The sequence below is a fragment of the Salmo salar genome, chromosome ssa09 (genome assembly GCF_905237065.1).
Source record: "Salmo salar chromosome ssa09, Ssal_v3.1, whole genome shotgun sequence".
Lineage (NCBI taxonomy): Eukaryota > Metazoa > Chordata > Actinopteri > Salmoniformes > Salmonidae > Salmo > Salmo salar.
This window is the reverse complement of record NC_059450.1, coordinates 130,597,332-130,618,707: the sequence shown is the minus strand read 5'-3', so window position 1 is coordinate 130,618,707 and position 21,376 is coordinate 130,597,332. Positions and strand designations below refer to the sequence as shown.

At 44.7% G+C, this 21,376-nt stretch overlaps 1 protein-coding gene across 3 annotated transcripts; it reads right to left on the bottom strand.

Moving 5' to 3' along the window:
* Positions 1 to 559: 559 nt before the first annotated feature.
* Positions 560 to 9,145, bottom strand: LOC106612793 (dual specificity protein phosphatase 14). 3 transcript variants are annotated; one of them, XM_014214296.2, is made up of 3 exons: positions 9,053 to 9,145; positions 8,605 to 8,953; positions 560 to 2,677 (listed from the first exon to the last, which is right to left on the bottom strand). In XM_014214296.2, exon 3 carries the CDS (start codon positions 2,564 to 2,566, stop codon positions 1,937 to 1,939), a length of 630 nt encoding a protein of 209 aa, XP_014069771.1. In that variant the 5' UTR covers positions 2,567 to 2,677; positions 8,605 to 8,953; positions 9,053 to 9,145; the 3' UTR covers positions 560 to 1,936. The 3 variants fall into 3 exon arrangements, with proteins under 3 accessions (XP_014069771.1, XP_014069772.1, XP_045580568.1); XM_014214297.2 differs by having other exon boundaries at positions 560 to 2,580; positions 8,605 to 9,112; XM_045724612.1 differs by having other exon boundaries at positions 8,605 to 9,098.
* Positions 9,146 to 21,376: the final 12,231 nt, after the last annotated feature.

Sequence of the window (21,376 nt, the reverse complement as noted above, 5' to 3'; positions counted from 1 at the left end):
CGACTTTACTAACACCATGGATGAATATTAACCATTATCAATCAAATAAAAATGATTGTGTACCAAAAACACGCTTCAGCCCAGCTTAAAAAAAAGGGAATCAGGTGCTCGACCGAGGGACTTGAAAATCCCCCATTTCTAAACGTTCCATATATACTGAGAATACAAAACATTAAGAAGACCAGCGCATGACATAGACTGACCAGGTGAATCCAGGTGAAAGCTATGATCCCTTATTGATGTCACCAATTAAATCCAGGAGGAGGGGTTAAAGAAGGATTTTTAAGCCTTGAGACAATTGAGACATGGGTTGTGTTTGTTTGCCATTCAGAGGGTGAATGGGCAAAACAGAAGATTGAAGTGCCTCTGAACGGCGTATGGTAGTAGGTGCCAGCCACGTGTACCGGTTTGTGGAGGTGTTCCTAATGTTTGATATACTCAGTGTATAGATTTTCTTTTTTTATATATGCTGGTGTAGTCACACTGTATCTGGATCCATTATGGTACTCTGCTTCAGTACTATTCCATATTTACAGGGTAAAGTATAAACGGACAATAATTCATATCAGTAATTGATTTTATTATTCATTTCAAACACAAACAGTTGCATGAGCTAACCCGTTACATTAGCTTGTTAATCATTCATTGCCTTAGTTTCATAACCTTAGGGCTCTATTCAATCCATATCACGGAAGTTTAGCGTTACAGCGTGATACACATTTTGGGGCACTGTTCCAGCGTTAGTGGAGACTGCATTCACCGTAAACGCTGCATATGTCGGCTCAGTCGGAAAGTATCTTTACATTTCTATCGCACAATCTGTAACGCTTCAGCGATAGATTGAATAGAGCACTAAATTCATGTAAGCTTGGCTTTCTGCTTACACCTGTGACAAAGGCATTGTTCACTTGCTACAGTAATATTAACATTTTATTTAAAAGCTTTTCGTGTGTAAGGTATAGCATTCTTCCAAACCACAAAAATAGGAAGGTTTATCAATGACAGTACATCAGTTAAGCACACTGGTTGTGTTCTTTCTTGGACCTCATTTTCACTTAAACATCAATATGAGGCAAAAAATAGGGAAATAGAAAGTGTTTCTCCCAACCCCTAACACAGTACTGTCTTCCTCTTAACAGAGGGTGGTGACATTCTAAAATAGCATAATATTGTACAATACCAATACAGTATATTCTGCACAATCATCCCCATAGTAAGTAGGGACTTTTAAGTGTATACACTAACAGCCTTAGATGTTGTCTTGATTAACATGTGTATACACTAACAGCCTTAAATATTCATTGTGCACCATATCTTTTCTTGATTTCAGTTCTCTCTCAAGAACATAATTCAATTTGTCAAACAAAACAGAGCAGGACTGCTGCTAGTTCTCACACTAAAGACAACAGCAAAACTGGCACAATACCATCACATGACGTTACATCGGGGAAGGACTTCAGTGAGTCACACCGCTGCCTGTCAAAACTGCTGAGTCTAAAGCACCGCCTACACCTTCCCAGAATGCTCCTGTTCTTTGGAGTCTGGGGCGTTATTAAGCTAGACTCCAAAGTCACAGTCTGGGTCTGGCCATGTCAGCTGATCTGGGGTCTGGCTTGGTCGTGGTTCTGTTACTCCTTTGGTCATGAGGATTCCAGACTTGAGGTGGCCTTGCTTCCTCTCAGAGACAGACAGACGGGGGTTGATGCAGTGTAGTGTAGCATCACCCACCAGTAACCAGTCTGCAGTGTAGTGTCTGATTACTAAGACTCCCTCCATCCCAATGCATTCATTAATTAAGCTTCACATAGACAGACAGTCACACGCTTCATCTCACTTTGCATCTCTGGCTGGGGGAACATGCATGAACCAGCAGCCCTGGAGGACACTCTCTTCTCCGTCTCCTTCCCTCCCCCCTTGGCGAGGCCCCAGACCTCCTCTACAGGCCCCAGTAGGGTGCCAGATTCCTGCGCTCCCGCTCGTAGACGTCAGGTATCACCCCGTAGGGCGTCTGCACCATTTTCACAGAGTTCCTGCCAAACAGCTTCCTTTCGTAGTCGATGAGCTGACGCCAGAAGCCCCCGTTGGGCCGGATGACTGGCCGGCGGGCCTTGACCCAAGCGTGGGCCTCGGCCAGAGACACGCGGTGGTACTTCATCAGGTAGGCCAGGCACAGGGAGGCTGAGCGGCTCACCCCTGCAGCACAGTGCACCAGCACGGCCCCCCGCTTTCTCCCCACACTGTGGATCTTATCAGCTATGCTGTCGAAGTACAGGGAGAGGGGAGAGTGGGGCATGTCAGCCAGGGGCACCTTCACATACTCCACGTGGGGCCAGTTGAAGTTGGGCAGCTCAATGGTGGCGTTGACCACGCAGGTGATGCCCTTGGACAGCAGCAGGCTGCGGTTGGACGCCACGTTGCCCCGGCTCAGGAAGAGGTTAGGGGTGATCTGGGCAATGCCCCCAAGCAGACTGCCGTTCTCTGTGAGAAGCCTGGGCACGGCTGTGGGCACCACCGAGCTGTGGTGGTGGTGATGGTGGAAAAAGGCACCTTGACTGCGGGAACCCATTGGAGAATAGAGTACTAGGAGTGGTACAGAGAGAGCAGGAGGAATAACAGGAAAGTCTTCAGTAGCCTGAGGTCATGTTGGAACAGCAGAACCAGACAGCAGGAGATTCACCTAAAATAACAAAGGCACACATCCCAATTTCAGACCAAAATGGGCAATAATTTTTTCATATTTTTTTTTTTTTTTTATTCAATTTGTGATGACCACTCTCAGACTGGCAAACATACAGGTAAGTCTCAAAATAAAGAAAACACCAATATATAGTTAATAGGGCCACCACGAGCCAGAACCGCTTCCATGCACCTTGGCATAATTTATACAAGTGTCTGTAACTATTGGAGGGATTTGTCACCATTCTTCCATGAGAAATTCTAAAATGTGGTGTTTTGTTAGTGGTGGAAAAATGATGTCTCAGGCGCAGCTCCAGAATCTCCCATAAGTGTTTAATTGGGTTGAGATCTGGCGACAGAGGGCCACGGCATATGGTTTACATCATTTTCATGCTCATCAAACCATTCAGTGGCCACTCGTGCCCTGCTGATGGAGGCATGGTCATCCTATGGGGGCATAGCCATGGTAGCCAATATAATGGCCTGCCCAGTATTTTTATACATGACCCTAAGCATGATGGGATGTTAATTGCTTAATTATCTCTGGAACCACACTTGTGTGGAAGCACCTGCTTTCAATATACGTTGTATCCCTCATTTACTCAAGTGTTTCCTTTATTTTGGCAGTTACATATACAACTCCAGCAGCAGGGTGCCATTAAAGCTATTTGCAATGACTCATCAAATTAGGTATTAGGATCTTTTTGGATGACATTGTGCTGTGACAGAAACATTCTGTGTCAGGCAAATGTTACCACAAGTCATCCCTCGCCAGGAGAGAGAGATGTGTGTGTGGCCCGCAGTGCCAGTACCAGGCAGGGTCCATTTACCCCCTCAGGGAAGGTATGGTGGTGGCTCAGTGGCTGTAAAATGCCTCTAAGGCATCTATGGAGGGGAGCCAGAGAGCCAGATGCCCCATCACAGCATAGAAGAGGCTAATAAGAACAAACTGAACAACACAAAAACAATTCAAATACACTGGGCTGGGGACGTTTTCCTGTAACAGGTCACACAGTGGCTTCCAGTAAGTAGAACCAGAACGGTTGTTTGAAATGTGCCAACCTGCTCAATGTGACTCTCTCCCTTCACTGCACTGGAGCTCCAGAGAAAGACAACACTGTTCCCCTGCACAGTAACAACTGTTACTGAAGCTACCGTCTTCCATTCTGAGTAATGCGTCTCCCTCTTCCATCCTTTGCCTTTCGGACTCACCCTGTCCCCTTCTGTTTCTCTCAGCCTCTCTCTGTCTCCCTCTATCTGTCTCTCTCTCCCCCTGCCTCCCTCTACCATATGGACATTAGTCCTCTGGAGGCAGATAAACACTACCAGGTCCTCCACAGCTCCTGCATACAGATCACATCGCTCCAGTCTCTGATGAGAAGGACCCCTCATCCATCTGCATTTAAATTGAAGTTAGTTATCTGGGGGGATCACAGAGTTTAAGGCACTACCTTACACACTGTTGCACTCGTCGTGCGTCATCCCATCAACACCTTGCACACTAGCCGGGGGGGTCTCTCTCCCTCTCTGCCACAGTCTGGTTAACAAGCCACACAGATCAAATCAAACACATGAAATATGAATTCAATCTGCCGTCTGTGCTGAAAACACCTGCACACCCCATGTCACCCTGTTCTCTGAGGCTCTCTGTATGACACACACACACATATCATAATGCCACTAACCAGGACAGATAGCGCCTGCCTTCTACCAGAGAGCTTCGTTTTAATGGCAGTCACAGGAATGCCATTCACTGGGGGCTGAGGCTGCATTCCCATCAATGGCCCAGTTTGAACAAGTTGTCTATCTCCCTTATTCCCCGCCCTCCCTCCTTCCCCAGCACTGATACACATCCTGCTATCCTATTCCCCTCCGATGCTAACTTCAAAGAAATCTATCCTCTCAGCCCGGCCACGGAATCCCTTGTTCCTGAGCTACATTTCACTCTGGTCTGCATCTTGCCTGCTCACACATGCAGTGGTTGCTATGGAACACTTAGGTGCAGCTGACTCCACAATCTTTCTCACAGTTGCCGTTGGTGATAAACCAAAAATACCTGCAGTGACAGCAACACTAGGAGCAGTCTATGACTGTGTATATACAGATAGTGACTGATTCAAAATGACATTTAATGGGAGAAAGGGAACAGGATATACTGTACCAGAGGCGTCATGCCCATAGGGGGCACAGGGGCAGTTGTCCCCTCAGATTTGTCCAGTTTTTTAATTGTATTTTATGTTTCTTTGTAATACTACCTAGCAATTGTATGAAGTTGGCTTTAGCTAGCCCAGATAGGTTCCCAATCTCCCAACCTTTCAGGTTATCAATCAAGTTACCGGGCATGCCTGCGGGCAAAGTAGTTAGACTAAATGTACTGAATAAGACTCACATTCCTTTAAATCTCTTACCAGATTTGAGCAAAGATGCAGAGAAGCATATTTAGTTTATTTAAAATAACCAGGATACAGACAGCTCAAGAGGTATGCTTAGATAAGCAGAAACATATACTTCATTTTGACATAGAATTAGGCATAATGATTATGTCTCTAGATTGCAGGAAAAGGCTATTTCAGGTGTCTGAAACTAATAAATTATCCGACCACATCTGCATTGCAAACACACGGCCCATCACTCAGTGTTCGTTTCAGGGCATGTCAACACAGGGCCCATCACAGATTCTCTGACGCACATCTCGACTCTCTCTCTCTCTGCATGGCGAGATTCCAGTCCGGTTCCACCTCCTATAGCACAAATGGGGAACGTGAGCCACGTTGCAGAGAAACTGGACCCTCATAAATGAGCTCTTCTCCCACATCGAATGTGGACCTTCAAAATCAGATCTGAACTGGGCATGTGCAGCTGGCTTAGCAGCTCATTGACACTCACACCCGCCGGCCAAGACATGTTTGAAAACACAGAAAATTCCTGAATCAACATGTTGCTGTCTGACTGGAACAGAGAGGGTAAGCAGTAGTGTACTGTTCTCCCACAATACAATTCATATTAGTTCACCCTCATAGACAGTGTTCCTAATGAATGACTTTTTATTCTAGAACACTATCGCTAAATGGGAGCTGTGAGGAACTGTATACCTACCCAGAGCCTTCTATGTACAATAAAGGGCTCTGCATCTATATGTTGTTTTTTGGGGGGGGTTATGTATTGTACAGTGCATACAGTGCATTCGGAAAGTATTCAGACCCATTTACTTTTTCCACATTTTGTTACATTACAGCCTTATTCTAAAATGGATTAAATTAAATGTATAAAAAATACAAAACTGAAATATTACATTTACATAAGTATTCAGACCCTTTACTCAGTACTTTGTTGAAGCACCTTTGGCAGCGATTACAGCCTTGAGTCTTCTTGGGTATGACGCTACAAGCTTGGCACACCTGTATTAGGGGAGTTTCTCCCATTCTTCTCTGCAGATCCTCTCAAGCTCTGTCAGGTTGGATGGGGAGCGTCGCTGCACAGCTAATTTCAAGTCTCTCCAAGTCCGGGCTCTGGCTGGGTCACTCAAGGACATTCAGAGACTTGTCCTGAAGCCACTCTTGCATTGTCTTGGCTATGTGCTCAGGGTCGTTGTTCTGTTGGAAGGTGAACCTTCGCCCCAGTCTGAGGTTCTGAGTGCTCTGGAGCATGTTTTCATCAAGGATCTCTCTGTACTTTGTTCCGGTCATCTTTCCCTCGATCCTAACAAGACTCCCAGTCCCTGCCGCTAAAAAACATTACATCTTGGTTTCGTTAGACCAGAGAATCTTGTTTCTCATGGTCTGAGAGTCCTTTAGGTGCCTTTTTGTCAAACTCCAAGCGGGCTGTCATGTGACTTTTACTGAGGAGTGATTTCCATCTGGCCACTCTACCATGAAGGGCCTGATTGGCGGAGAACTGCAGAGATGGTTGTCCTTCTGGAAGGTTCTCCCATCTCCACAGAGGAACTCTGGAGCTCTGTCAGAGTGACCATCGGGTTCTTGGTCACCTCCTTGACCAAGGCCCTTCTCCCCCAATTGCTCAGTTTGGCCGGGCGGCCAGCTCTAGGAAGAGTCTAAGTGGTTCCAAACTTCTTCCACTTAAGAATGCTGGAGGCCGCTGTGTTCTTCGGGACCTTCAATGCTGCAGAAATGTTTTGGTATCCTTCCCCAGATCTGTGCCTTGACACAGTAGTGTCTCGGACCTCTACGGACAATTCCTTTGACCTCTTGGCTTGGTTTTTGCTCTGACATGCACTGTCAACTGTTGGACCTTATATAGACAGGTGTGTTCCTTTCCAAATCATGTCCAAACAATTGAATGTACGACAGATGGACTCCAATCAAGTTGTAGAAACATCTCAAGGATGATCAATGGAAACAGGATGCACCTGAGCTCAATTTCGAGTCTCATAGCAAAGGGTCTGAATACTTATGTAAATAAATAACCTGTTTTCGCTTTGTCATTATAGGGTATTGTGTGTAGATTGATGAGGAAAAACATGAATTGAATCAATTTTAGAATCAGGCTGTAACGTAACAAAATGTGGAAAAAGTCAAGAGGTCTGAATATTTTCCGAATGCACCGTACACCAGATAGGTGATGTGAAATGGGTTGTTTTACAGGGTTATTCATAGATTAGTGAACCTCTTCAGCCTAACTTGAAGTGCTAGATGAGAATCTGGTCTGGTGTGTTTTCCAGTATATCAGGGATGACACCTCATGCGAGGCCAGGGTTAGGCTGTCTTGGCACCTGTCTGAGCAGAGTACCACCTCCCTATGACACCGGCGACTGGGTGCTGCTCATTCACACCACCAATTTGTCTCCTGTCTGTGGAAGCTGCCATGTAACCCTCTACACAGTCCTGCCACCCCCTTTTTAAAGTCCCTCTCTCTCTCAGCTAGCGAAGTGGACCCAAGCCACCTGCAGCACTAGCTAATTTAATGACAGAACATTGTGGAGGAGTGACCATAAGATAAGGCTATGTTTTATTGTTTGAGAATATCCTGTTTGAATGGTTTGATTTGTTCAATGTATGTAATTTGATCTCTCTCGCTCTAGTCGATACAGACACAAAGACTGAACACATTCATTGGTTGTTGTGGCAGAATACACAGTATAAATGATATGATAGGTATTACTGTATTTATTATGCATTTACTAACATGGAGAGCCTTTGTTGCTGCCCTATGGCCAGCTGGCACGATAAGGGTGAGTGAGTGAGTGAGTGAGTGAGTGAGTGAGTGAGTGAGTGTTGTACAGTCTACAACAATTTTTATGTCACAGGTATAGCATTACCTGTGATGATCAGACCATGGCATTGTACAGTATTAAAAAAGAGTTTGGAGATACATGTTGTTGTTTATTGAGTAGTCATCTCCCTTTCATCCCTGCTACTTTCATAGATATGAGAGTGGAAACCTCAACCTGTTACAGTGTGTGTGTGTGTGTGTGTGTGTGTGTGTGTGTGTGTGTGTGTGTGTGTGTGTGTGTGCAAAATGAATAGGTGTGCGTGTATGCCATGTGTTGAACATAATTCCAGTAGACTACAAGAATACAAGGACTTGTGATTTCTGTAAGGTCTTGTAAATCACATGGTAGTCTATTTGATTGTAGGGCAAACACATTATTCCCCTTTTAGCTTTATCCCATCTTGATCACACACCAAATGAGCAGGGTATGATAAAATAACTACGAATTATGCAAAGGAATTGTGAATATATATAGAGCGATATAGGCTAGACAACATGTTTTGGTCTCTTTGGCCAGCAGTATATCCTACAATCTCTGCCTACTATAAGATACTGTAGAAAATCATTCTGAAAGACATGCATAGGGTATCCTTTGCATAATATGTGAGTTTTACACAAAATATTATCATCACAAGAAGAAAACTAAATCTAGATATTTGATCTATAGGCTACATACAGTAGAGGATAAAACCAACTTACCAAACCACTTTACTTTGCCTGAGTCGATGATTTTCCAAGCGAATTGCTAACGCACGATTCCAGGCATGCGGTTGCAGATGATTCAAACTCTGAATATTACGTAAAGCAGATAATTCGCACAGTCGTAGTCTTGTGGGAAATAAAAAACAATATTAAAGAATAAGTATGTAACAATATCACTAAAATGTCAAAGTCGGCAGAGAGAGAACTCCATGCGAATGAAATGTTCTCAGCCAGCTCTCCAACGTTCGCGCAGCAACAGTGTCGCGCAGGAAAACATTCCGTACTGAAGCGAGAACCTAGGTGGTATATTGAAGCGCCTCCCCTCTGAACAACGCAGTAGAAGTAGCTGTGGGTAGGGTACAATAGGTTAGTACCATACATTTTTTTTCATGAAATGATGGTGAAATCTGACTTGCTACTAGGTATTCTACAGAACTTCACCTACATTGCCTCACATAGCTGGTCACTGGGGACATCTCTCCTAAAGGCAGCTCTTTGGAAACATAGACATGAACATTTGCATCTCTTCAAAAAATGTCACAGCCATGGGTCAAAGTAGGTCCATGCGGTAAGGGCAACAGAAAGCAATAAAATGTTCTGCCATGCAGGGTCACAAAGAGCATGGCTGTCATAGTTGACCGATGTCTACTAATAGAACTGCAAGGAAGCATACTTGAACTTGACATTTTCTGAACCAAGACACAATGCCAGTGTTTGTTGTTTGTTAGAACAGCCAGCCTCATGGTTTAAAGGAGTCAAAGAAAATAAAGAGAGAAAAGGTCAGATGAAAACCTGATACCTTTAGCAGGAATCAGATCTGGAATGTCTATTATGGGGCCCAAATGGCACCCTATTCCCTATACAGAGCCCTATCGGCCCTGATCAAAAGTACTGCACTACATTAGGAATCAGGTGCCATTTGGGACTGACACAACAATAGACATCCCAGTTCTATGAATGCTGTTGGCCAGTTACCAAGCCCCTGTGATGGTCTGGCTTGTGTCATTAGGAAATTGAAGGAAAGGCTCAGAGATAGAACACAGGATGGAGAATTCCATCCACTACAGTGTACCGGTTGAACTTTTTTTCCATTGGGTATCCTTGAATTCTTCACGTTACATTTGAATTATGTGATTTAGGAAATGTAACGACAAACACAAAAGAAATGCAAACAATGAGGTACATTTATTTCACAAAGACTGGACTACATAAGCCTGTTGCTCTAGGCCAATGTGTTTAATAATACAGGTGTCCCTATCCTGTGAGTAATCTCTTTGATTTCCTTGTAGAGCAGATTAGACGGAGGCAGCCCAAGCTGTGAGCTGTGTTGAGGCAGTCTGCTGGCTGGGTGAGATGACCGTACATGACCCATGGCAACTATGTCACAGCTCTGAGACCAGGCAGAACAGCTGCCCCAGTAGAGCTTTCCATAAAGCCACTGTGATATACATTACATTGTCTTCACTACATCTATACACAGCCATTATCAGGGCTGCTGCATGCCAAAGTCTGCATCCCATGGTGGCACCGTAATTCAAATAAAGTGCACTACTTTTAACCAGAGTCCTATTGGTGAAATGGTGCACTATGTAGGGAATAGGGTGCCATTTGGGATGCAGGCAAAGTCAATGTTATTTGAAGAGATCCTGAGGGGGGTATTTTCCTACCCATAAACCCAAGCATGGTCCCCGCTCTGAGTCATTCCTAATTACGTTCCATGATGATAATCACCAAACTCAATCAACTGTGAAAGAAACAGTGGTCTGTCTACCTGGCTGTGCAGCCACAATACAACACAACACTGGTGATATAGAGCTGGCTGCCTGGCCGGATGGGCAGGAGGGCAAAGAAACAGTGGTCTGTCTACCTGGCTGTGCAGCCACAATACAACACAACACTGGTGATATGGAGCTGGCTGCCTGGCCGGATGGGCAGCAGGGCAAAGAAACAGTGGTCTGTCTACCTGGCTGTGCAGCCACAATACAACACAACACTGGTGATATAGAGCTGGCTGCCTGGCCGGATGGGCAGGAGGGCAAAGAAACAGTGGTCTGTCTACCTGGCTGTGCAGCCACAATACAACACAACACTGGTGATATAGAGCTGGCTGCCTGGCCGGATGGGCAGGAGGGCAAAGAAACAGTGGTCTGTCTACCTGGCTGTGCAGCCACAATACAACACAACACTGGTGATATAGAGCTGGCTGCCTGGCCGGATGGGCAGCAGGGCAAAGAAACAGTGGTCTGTCTACCTGGCTGTGCAGCCACAATACAACACAACACTGGTGATATAGAGCTGGCTGCCTGGCCGGATGGGCAGGAGGGCAAAGAAACAGTGGTCTGTCTACCTGGCTGTGCAGCCACAATACAACACAACACTGGTGATATAGAGCTGGCTGCCTGGCCGGATGGGCAGCAGGGCAAAGAAACAGGGGGCAAATGAAAACCGAAAAGCTTTGTGCGTTCCATATGGCGCTCTCTTTCCTATGGGCCCTGGTCAAAAGTATTGCACTATATAGGGATTATGGTGCAATTTGGGACATACACAGGGAGTAGACAGCTAGTCACACATTGTTCCTCTTTCTATATTGGCATGTCATATTTCACAGGACAGCACAAGGTGTAGGAGACAGATATTAGCTCATGCTACATATCAGTGCTTATCAAAGAACCACAGGAGAAATGCGTGGGGAGGGGAGCAAATTGTGAAAGCAGAGCAAATAGTGGTCTGCCAATAGAATGAAGGAGATTAAAGCCAGCAGTAAGATGTAATAAGGAGTGTTGGGACAGAGGGTGAGGGCAAAACTGAAAAAAGATTGAGGGAGAGCGACAGGGGATATGTCCCTAATGGCACCCTATTCCTTATGTAGTGCACTATATCAGGAATAGGGTGCCATTTGGGACACATAGAATCACAGAGAGGAGAGTGTGTTTGAGTGCTGGAGGCTGCAGGGAGAGGGAGACGGAAATGTCAGATGAGTCACAGGCATTCCGGTGAGATGGTGAGGTGGTTTAATATTGTTCCAGAGCCTCCTGTGATGGAGGCTGAAAATATACACTCACTGTCACCCAAAAACAACAAGCACCTGCAGCCTCATTTCAGTGGAGCTGTCTGGTCCGAATGGGTGGGCGGTATCACTTCCCGCTACTCAGAGAGGTGCTCAGATGAGGGTGCAGAGTGCACAAGGGCCACAATGACTTGACTGAGGCTTCCTATATAACAGAGTTTGTTTGTAGCAGACTTGTGGAAGCAAAGCTGTTAAGCAAGCATAGTGACATCTGTCACACCTACCACTGGAGTGTCAAACATTTCACACACAGGCATCTTTTCACATAACATAATAGTATGTCGTTTCTAAATAATGAAGACTGGTGGGGTATACAGTGAGGGAAAAAAGTATTTGATCCCCTGCTGATTTTGTACGTTTGCCCACTGACAAAGAAATGATCAGTCTATAATTTTAATGGTAGGTTTATTTGAACAGTGAGAGAATGAATAACAACAACAAAAATACAGATAAACGCATGTCAAAAATGTTATAAATTGATTTGCATTTTAATGAGGGAAATAAGTATTTGACCCCCTCTCAATCAGAAAGATTTCTGGCTCCCAGGTGTCTTTTATACGAGCTGAGATTAGGAGCACACTCTTAAAGGGAGTGCTCCTAATCTCAGCTTGTTACCTGTATAAAAGACACCTGTCCACAGAAGCAATCAATCAATCAGATTCCAAACTCTCCACCATGGCCAAGACCAAAGAGCTCTCCAAGGATGTCAGAGACAAGATGGTAGACCTACACAAGGCTGGAATGGGCTACAAGACCATCGCCAAGCAGCTTGGTGAGAAGGTGACAACAGTTGGTGCGATTATTCGCAAATGGAAGAAACACAAAAGAACTGTCAATATCCCTCGGCCTGGGGCTCCATGCAAGATCTCACCTTGTGGAGTTGCAATGATCATGAGAACGGTGAGGAATCAGCCCAGAACTACACAGGAGGATCTTGTCAATGATCTCAAGGCAGCTGGGACCATAGTCACCAAGAAAACATTTGGTAACACACTACGCCGTGAAGGACTGAAATCCTGCAGCGCCCACAAGGTCCCCCTGCTCAAGAAAGCACATATACATGCCCGTCTGAAGTTTGCCAATGAACATCTGAATGATTCAGAGGACAACTGGGTGAAAGTGTTGTGGTCAGATGAGACCAAAATGGAGCTCTTATGGCATCAACTCAACTCGTCGTGTTTGGAGGAGGAGGAATGCTGCCTATGACCTCAAGAACACCATCACCACCGTCAAACATGGAGGTGGAAACATTATGCTTTAGGGGTGTTTTTCTGCTAAGGGGACAGGACAACTTCACAGCATCAAAGGGACGATGGACGGGGCCATGTACCGTCAAATCTTGGGTGAGAACCTCCTTCCCTCAGCCAGGGCATTGAAAATGGGTCGTGGATGGGTATTCCAGCATGACAATGACCCAAAACACACGGCCAAGGCAACAAAGGAGTGGCTCAAGAAGAAGCACATTAAGGTCTTGGAGTGGCCTAGCCAGTCTCCAGACCTTAATCCCATAGAAAATCTGTGGAGGGAGCTGAAGGTTCGAGTTGCCAAACGTCAGCCTCAAAACCTTAATGACTTGGAGAAGATCTGCAAAGAGGAGTGGGACAAAATCCCTCCTGAGATGTGTGCAAACCTGGTGGCCAACTACAAGAAACGTCTGACCTCTGTGATTGCCAACAAGGGTTTTGCCACCAAGTACTAAGTCATGTTTTGCAGAGGGGTCAAATACTTATTTCCCTCATTAAAATGCAAATCAATTTATAACATTTTTGACATACGTTTTTCTGGATTTTGTTGTTGTTATTCTGTCTCTCACTGTTCAAATAAACCTACCATTAAAATTATAGACTGATCATTTCTTTGTCAGTGGGCAAACGTACAATATCAGCAGGGGATCAAATACTTTTTTCCCTCACTGTAACTACTATGGCTTGTCAATGGGGCCTATAGAAAACCTTGAATCCCACTAATAAATCAAGAACAATAAAACATGGCACGAGAGCAAGATTCTAATTAAATAATTTAGGAAGAATGTTGGACGTGACCGCTAACCCATTTTAGTGTCCCAGTGAGAGAGAGCCCTACAGCAGAAATAGAAGTGCTGCGCCAGAAGCATTGGCAGGAGCTGAGAGAGACCTGCCCCATAAGATATGTTTGTAAACTCTTAGATTTTTTTTTTACAAAAGGGTTCTTAGGTTGTCCCCATTGGAGCACCCTTTTTGTTTCCAGGTAGAACCCTTTTGGGTTCCATGTATAAATATCAATGGAAAAGGTTCTACCTGGGACTAAAAAGCATTATTCAAATGGGGACACCTGAAGAATCCTTTTAGGTTCTAGATAGCACCTTTTTTTTCTAAGAGTGTACTGCTCTCTCCCAGAGTGAGAGGAGACTGGCCTTGGGTTTAGGGGTCAGCCAGGGAGCTTCAATGGTTTAGGTGGGCATGTCTCTAGACAGCATGGCATCTTTCCACAGAATTATATGTCGGTACAGTACAGTCTCTATAGTGGAATTAAAGGCCTGTGTAAAAACGGCTTAGTTGGACAAAGTTCAGACAGGACCTGATACTCTCCTCTGATAATATGATTAATGATGATGCCTGAGAAAATAAACTAAATCAACAGATGCACAGTCTGATCCACCCTAATCCTCTGCTCTGCTCTGTCACATAGCCTTGCTGCAACACTATCGCAACCAAAAGGGAAGAGCCACATTGCGGATTGTTCTGCCATTTATTTTGGGACTGCCATTGATGCATTCTCCCCCTTGGCAGGGAGGTGGTAAGATGAGGCGTGTGGAAAGTGTTTTGTGGTCAGTGATGGAGAGTAGATGCGCTGGACCTGGCTGGCGGTCTAAATTAAGCCCTGGCTGGCGGTCTAAATTAAGCCCTGGCTGCTACCATTGATCACGCAGGCGCCTCCCTCCCTGCATCGCTCCAGCTGTGACTGCAGTAAATAGACCTGGGATCGTAAGTGTTTGCAGTGGCAACATGTCAGCAGGAGAGGCTGGGCTTAGCATGGTGTCTCTGTCACAGTGACCAGGACTACTCCCACATCAAACAACACATTTAGCTGCTGCTAGCTCCTGCAAAGAAAACCATGCACAACCTGTGATAACAGAGCATCAAAGAGCTCTGAAGGAGGGAGGTAGCACTCTTCACTGTTGCTCTGTGTCCTGATAGGATAAGGATTTGACTGACTGAGAATTCAAATTCCACTTGGAGTAAATGTCTGCGATAAGTGTGCCTCATTGAGTGTAAAAACACTATGTTATGTGTTAAATGGATTGCAGCTGCTTGCTCTCCGGCTTTCGTTACAGCGACTCAGTCAGTGATGAGCGTGAGCAACAGGGCAAGAGAAAGTGTGTGTGTGCTTGTGTGTGTGTGCGCGAGTGTGTGGCTATTGACACATCTCCCCCCATTGCTCCTCCTTCCACCAGCCAATCCTCTTTTCAGACTTCAGCTCTAGAGTGCCTGAGACCTGGTTGCCAAGGGAACCTAGGGTGTTGACAATGGCAGACAGGTTCCACTCTGTGTTAATCACTGCCTAGCAATAATGGCTGAAAGGGGCCAGGCAGAAGGGCGGGGGGGCAACAGCTAGAGCTTGTCCTTTCAGCAGGAGCAGGGTTATGTCCCAAATGGCACCCTATTCCCTAAACAATGGGATACTATACAGGGTTTAGGACCCTATTGATCCTGGCAAAAAGTTGTGCACTATATAGGGAATAGTGTGTCATTTAGCACACAGCCCAGGACTCCACTGACCAGAAGAAAAGCCAAGACTGCTTGTTTATTCAACCAACTGGAAGGAAACATCTCTCTTCCATTTTCACCAAATAACACTGCAGTTCAAAATCGATAATGAGGAAGACGAGGGATGCTTTAAAATCAAGATGTCCATTTCTTTAGGAGAGCTGTGTTTCTAACCAAGGTCTCTTCAGAGTTTACACAATACTGTACTTAGGGCTCTGTAAAATGTATCCTCACTTCAACACAGAACTGCGCAGAATGAGATCATGTGAGGGGAGACTTGGCAGGCACTTAACAATGCCTTTGCAAATAAGTAGCAAATTAACATGATTTCCTGTTCATGATCCCTGAAGGGTCAATTTATCTTATCATACAGTATCTTGTCCTTATTGTGTATGCGTACACAACAGAGCTGTGAGTACTATTCATCCAAATACGTTTGTCAGATGTATTGTAGGTTATCGATTGATCATATCTCCTCGATGACTGAACATAGGCCTAAAGAATTGAACTGATTGATCTGGTAGTTGTGCATTAGAAATGCTTCAGATTTAGCACAGAGCAGAGAGTACTAGAACAAGGGTACTGATGCCATCCAATGCATCTCATATATTAACTCACTATCCTACCGATCCTTGACTTCGGCGATGTCATTTACAAAATAGCCTCCAACACGCTACTCAGCAAATTGGATGCAGTCTATCACAGTGCCATCCATTTTGTCACCAAAGCCCCATATACTACCCACCACTGCGACCTGTATGCTCTCGTTGGCTGGCCCTCGCTTCATATTCGTCGCCAAACCCACTGGCTCCAGGTCATCTATAAGTCTTTGCTAGGTAAAGCCCCGCCTTATCTCGGCTCACTGGTCACCATAGCAACACCCACCCGTAGCACGCGCTCCAGCAGGTATATTTCACTGGTCACCCCCAAAGCCAATTCCTCCTTCGGCCGCCTTTCCTTCCAGTTCTCTGCTGCCAGTGACTGGAACGAACTGCAAAAATCCCTGAAGCTGGAGACTCATATCTTCCTCACGAGCTTTAAGCACCAGCTGTCAGAGCAGCTCACAGATCACTGCTCCTTTTCTTTGCACCCCAGTATCTCTACTTGCACATTTATCAGTCCAGTGTTTAATTGCTATATTGTAATTATTTAGCCACTATGGCCTATTCATTGCCTTACCTCCCTTAACCTACCTCATTTGCACACACTGTATATAGACGTTTCTATTGTATTATTGACTGTATGTTTTTTTATTCCATGTGTAACTGTGCTGTTGTTTGCGTCAAACTGCTTTGCTTGATCTTGGCCAGGTCGCAGTTGTAAATGAGAACTTGTTCTCAACTAGCCTACCTGGTTAAATAAAGGTGAAATAAAAGTTTAAAAAAATCAACAGCTGTTGTCAGCAAAAATGAAAAACAACAGGAGTGTGTGACAACAAGATAGCTCTTAAAATCTTTACACATGTTCCACTTGCGTTCTGTGCTTTATGCAGAGTGACGCTATTCCACCACATGAACTTTAACTTTAATGGATGAACAGAGGCAGAGTTCCCCCTAAAGGAAGTCAGTATCACTTCACCTTTGTAGGGAGGGATGGATGGGGGAAGGGAGTGATGGTAAGTGCATCTGAACAGACAGTGTGTGGGTGAGGAGAGAAATGGTACACTGTAGCTAAACCCAGCCTGCCTGGTTTTACAGTGTAGCTGAGCCCAGCCTGCTTGGTTTTACACTGTAGTTGAGCCAAGCATGCTTGGTTTTACAGTGTAGCTGAGCCCAGCATGCTTGGTTTTACACTGTAGCTAAACCTAACCTGCTTAATTTTACACTCCCCCCATGACTAGCAACAGTTCATTATCAACAGCTCTTGTAATTTTAACAACTAACCTTACTGATTCGTTATTTTATTAATCATTGCCATGTCACGCTTATTTCAAGACAACCCAGAAAATGTACTTGTTTACCTGGCCATGAGACACTGGTGTCAAAATGAATGTCCCAGAGCTTCTTACTGCCTGATAAATGTTTTCTCTCGCCCACAGAACCTCATCCTGATTTCCTCCCATGACACCTACTGACAGCTGCGCTCTGTCTATGTCCCAAACAACACCCTAGTACCTTTATAGTGCACTACTTTTGACCAGGGTCTATGTGCTCTGGTCAAAAGTGGTGCACTTTATAGGGACAGTGGTGTACCTTTTGGGACAGTCTCTCTTTCCTATTTCACACTCCATCTTCTCACCAGGAGGTAGGCAGGTGGCAGAGTGTGTGTATCCCAAATGCCACCCTGCTCCCTATATAGTGCACTACTTTTGACCAGGACCCATTTGGAACGTAGATAAGGGGTTCACGTGGCCCCACTGAGCCACATTGATTGAGAGTCCAGTCATTGTACCTGGGAGGCAGCGCTTACACCTACAATGCTGACAACTTCTTCAAACTCTCCCATACACCTACAACCCCACAAGCCGTCTTGAACTGCATTGGTCTTAACAAGGTCCTGCATAGTCTGCAGCAGACTGGTATTATAAGAAACTATGCGGTTGGAGCAAAGGATACTCGTTAGGGACCACAGTAACAGACACCGATCTTGCTGAACCTCAGAATCATAAACAATATTCTAGTATCATAGCAAAAAAGATAAATAACAATCAGCAAAACAGACTTTCTGGGTTCTTCATCCCTGTAGACAGAGCACATTTCCAGGCCCAAGGCCTCCATTTCAGGAAGCAGCCTCCTCCTTATCAAAGGGGGGATCTGGAGCTGTAATCAGACTATTAGCGCTGGCTGACGTGACGCCGCTGCTCCACACTGCTCTGATAATGCCATCCGAGTAGAGGGAGAGGGAGAGGCCGCTGGGCTGGCTGGGTCTAGGTGGTAGCTAGCATTAGTCACATCTCTCACGTCACACCAGGGCCTGTATGCATATAGAGTTAAGGTAAAAGTGCTGATTTAGGATCAGTTTTGCCTTTTAGATTTCTAAGATTACATGGATGGGTGGGGGGGGGGTCTGATCCTAGTTCAGCACTCCTACTCTGAAAAGTTGTATAAATACAGCCCCAGACCCACTCCACTGGCAGAGAAGGAATCGAATCAGAGATGGAGCCCATAATCAAACTGGGAGAGGTGTTGCTAACAGAACCTGCTTAGATAAAGCAACTCAGCACCGATGCTACGATGGAAAGTTGGTATGTAACAGGTAACTGTAACTGCTATTACATGTAACAGGTAACTGCTATTACACATTAATGATAAGTAAAATACATCATGTACTGTTATACATTTTACATAAAACATTAATTACAGGAGAAATAAATACTCATTTTCTTATCTGCTCCTGTGTCACTGACAATTAAAGTACAGTACAAATAGGAAGGTACAGTACCAGTCAAAAGTTGACACCTACTCATTTCAAGGTTTTTCTTTATTTGTACCATTTTCTACATTGTAGAATAATAGTGAAGACATCAAAACTATGAAATAATACAATAAATAAGAGAGTGTTAAACAAAACAAAATATATTTTATATTTGAGATTCTTCAAAGTAGCCACCCTTTGCTTTGATGACAGCTTTGCACTCGCTCAACCAGATTAAATCAGGTAGTCACCTGGAATACATTTCAATTAACAGGTGTCTTGTTAAAAGTACATTTATGGAATTTCTTTCCTTCCAAATTCGTTTAGTATACAGAAGAAAGCCCTATTTGGTAAAAGACCAAGTCCATATTATGGCAAGAACAGCTCAAATAAGCAAATAAGCAAAGAGAAACAACAGTCCATCATTACTTTAAGACATGAAGGTCAGTCAATCCGGAACATTTCAAGAACTTTGAAAATGTATTCAATTGCAGTCGCAAAAACCATCAAGCGCTATGATGAAACTGTCTCTCAGGAGAACCGCCACATGAAAGGAAGACCCAGAGTTACCTCTGCTGCAGAGGATAAGTTAAGAGTTACCAGCCTCAGAAATTGGAGGCCAAATAAATGCTTCACAGAGTTCAAGTAACAGACACATCTCAACATCAACTGTTCAGAGGAGACTGCATGAATCAGGCCTTCATGGTTGAATTGCTGCAAAGAAACTACTACTAAAGGACACCAATAAGAAGAGACTTGCTTGGGCCAAGAACTATCATTTGTTTTACAACAGGACAATGACCCAAAACACACCTCCAGGCTGTGTAAGGGCTATTTGACCAAGAAGGAGAGTGATGGAGTGCTGCATCAGATGACCTGGCCTCCACAATCACCTGACCTCAACACAATTGAGATGGTTTGGATCACAGAGTGAAGGAAAAGTAGCCAACAAGTGCTCAGCATATGTGGGAACTCCTTCAAGACTGTTGGAAAAGCATTCTAGGTGAAGCTGGTTAAGAGAATGCCAAGAGTGTGCAAAGCTGTCATCAAGGCCAAGGGTGGCTACTTTGAAGAATCTAAAATATATTTTTGATTTAACACTTTTTTCCAATCCTACATGATTCCATATGTGTTATTTCCTAGTTTTGATGTCTTCTCTATTATTCTACAATGTAGAAAATAGTAAAATGAAGAAAAACCCTTGAATAGGTGTCCAAACTTTTGACTGGTACTGTGTCAGTTTGGTAAGAACATACAAGGCAAGACTGATGCAAAATGTAGGACCTGAAGTTGATAAATTCAGAGATACACTACATGACCAAAAGTATGTGCTCGTCGAACATCTCATTCCAAAATGATGGGCATTAATATGGAGTTGGTCCTCCCTTCACTGCAATAACAGCCTCCACTCTTCTGGGAAGGCTTTCCACTAGTGGTTGGAACATTGCTGCGGGGACTTGCTTCCATTCAGCCACAAGAGCATTAGTGAGGTCGGGTTCTGACGTTGGGCGATTAGGCCTGGCTCACAGTCAGCATTTCATTTTATCCCAAAGGTTTTCAATGGGGTTTATGTCAGGGTTCTATGCAGGCCAGTCAAGTTCTTCCACACCAATCTCAACAAACCATTTCTGTATGGACCTCTTTGTGCACGGGGGCATTGTCATGCTGAAACAGGAAAGGAACTTCCCCAAACTGTTGCCACCAAGTTGGAAGCACAGAATCATATAGAATGTTATTGTATGCTGTAGCATTAAGATTTCCCTTCACTGGAACTAATGGGTCTAGACCGAACCATGAAAAACAGCCCCAGACCATTATTCCTCCTCCACCAAACTTTACAGTTAGCACTATGCAGTCGGGCAGGTAGCGTTCTCCTGACATCTGCCAAACCCAGATTCGTCCGTCGGTCTGCCAGATGGTAAAGTGTGATTCATCACTCCAGAGTCCAATGGCGTTGAGCTTTACACCACTCCAGCTGACGCTTGGCATTGCGCATGGTGATCTTAGGCTTGAGTGCTGCTGCTCAGCCATGGAAACCCATTTCATTAAGCTCCCAGCGAACAATTATTGTGCTGACGTTGCTTCCAGAGGCAGTTTGGAACTTGGTAGTGAGTGTTGCAACCGAGGACAGACAATTTTTAAGCGCTATTCGCTTCAGCACTCGCCGGTCCTGTTTTGTGAGCTTGTGTGGCCTACCACTTCACGGCTGAGCCGTTGTTGCTCCTAGACGTTTCCACTTCACAATAACAGCACTTACAGTTAACTGGGGTAGCTCTAGCAGGGCAGAAATTTGACGAATTGACTTAAGTCACTGAGCTCTTCAGTAAGGCCATTCTACTGCCAATGTTTGTCTATGGAGATTGCATGGCGGTGTGCTCGATTTTAAACACCTGTCAGCAACGGGTGTGGCTGAAATAGCAGAATCAACTAATTTTAAGGGGTGTCCACATACTTTTGTAAAGATAGTGTACAATTCTTTGTTTTTCTTTCAAAGGAAGGGCATTGAAACGTAGTTCTCACAGCATCATTTCACCAAGACAACATGAGTATAAAACGTATCAGTTAGTGTCCAGTCCAGCCATGACCTCTGCTGGAACAGTTC

Excerpts from the sequence above, each read along its gene's own strand:
- LOC106612793 (XM_014214296.2), bottom strand. The coding sequence starts at position 2,566 with ATGGGTTCCCGCAGTCAAGGTGCCTTTTTCCACCATCACCACCACCAC.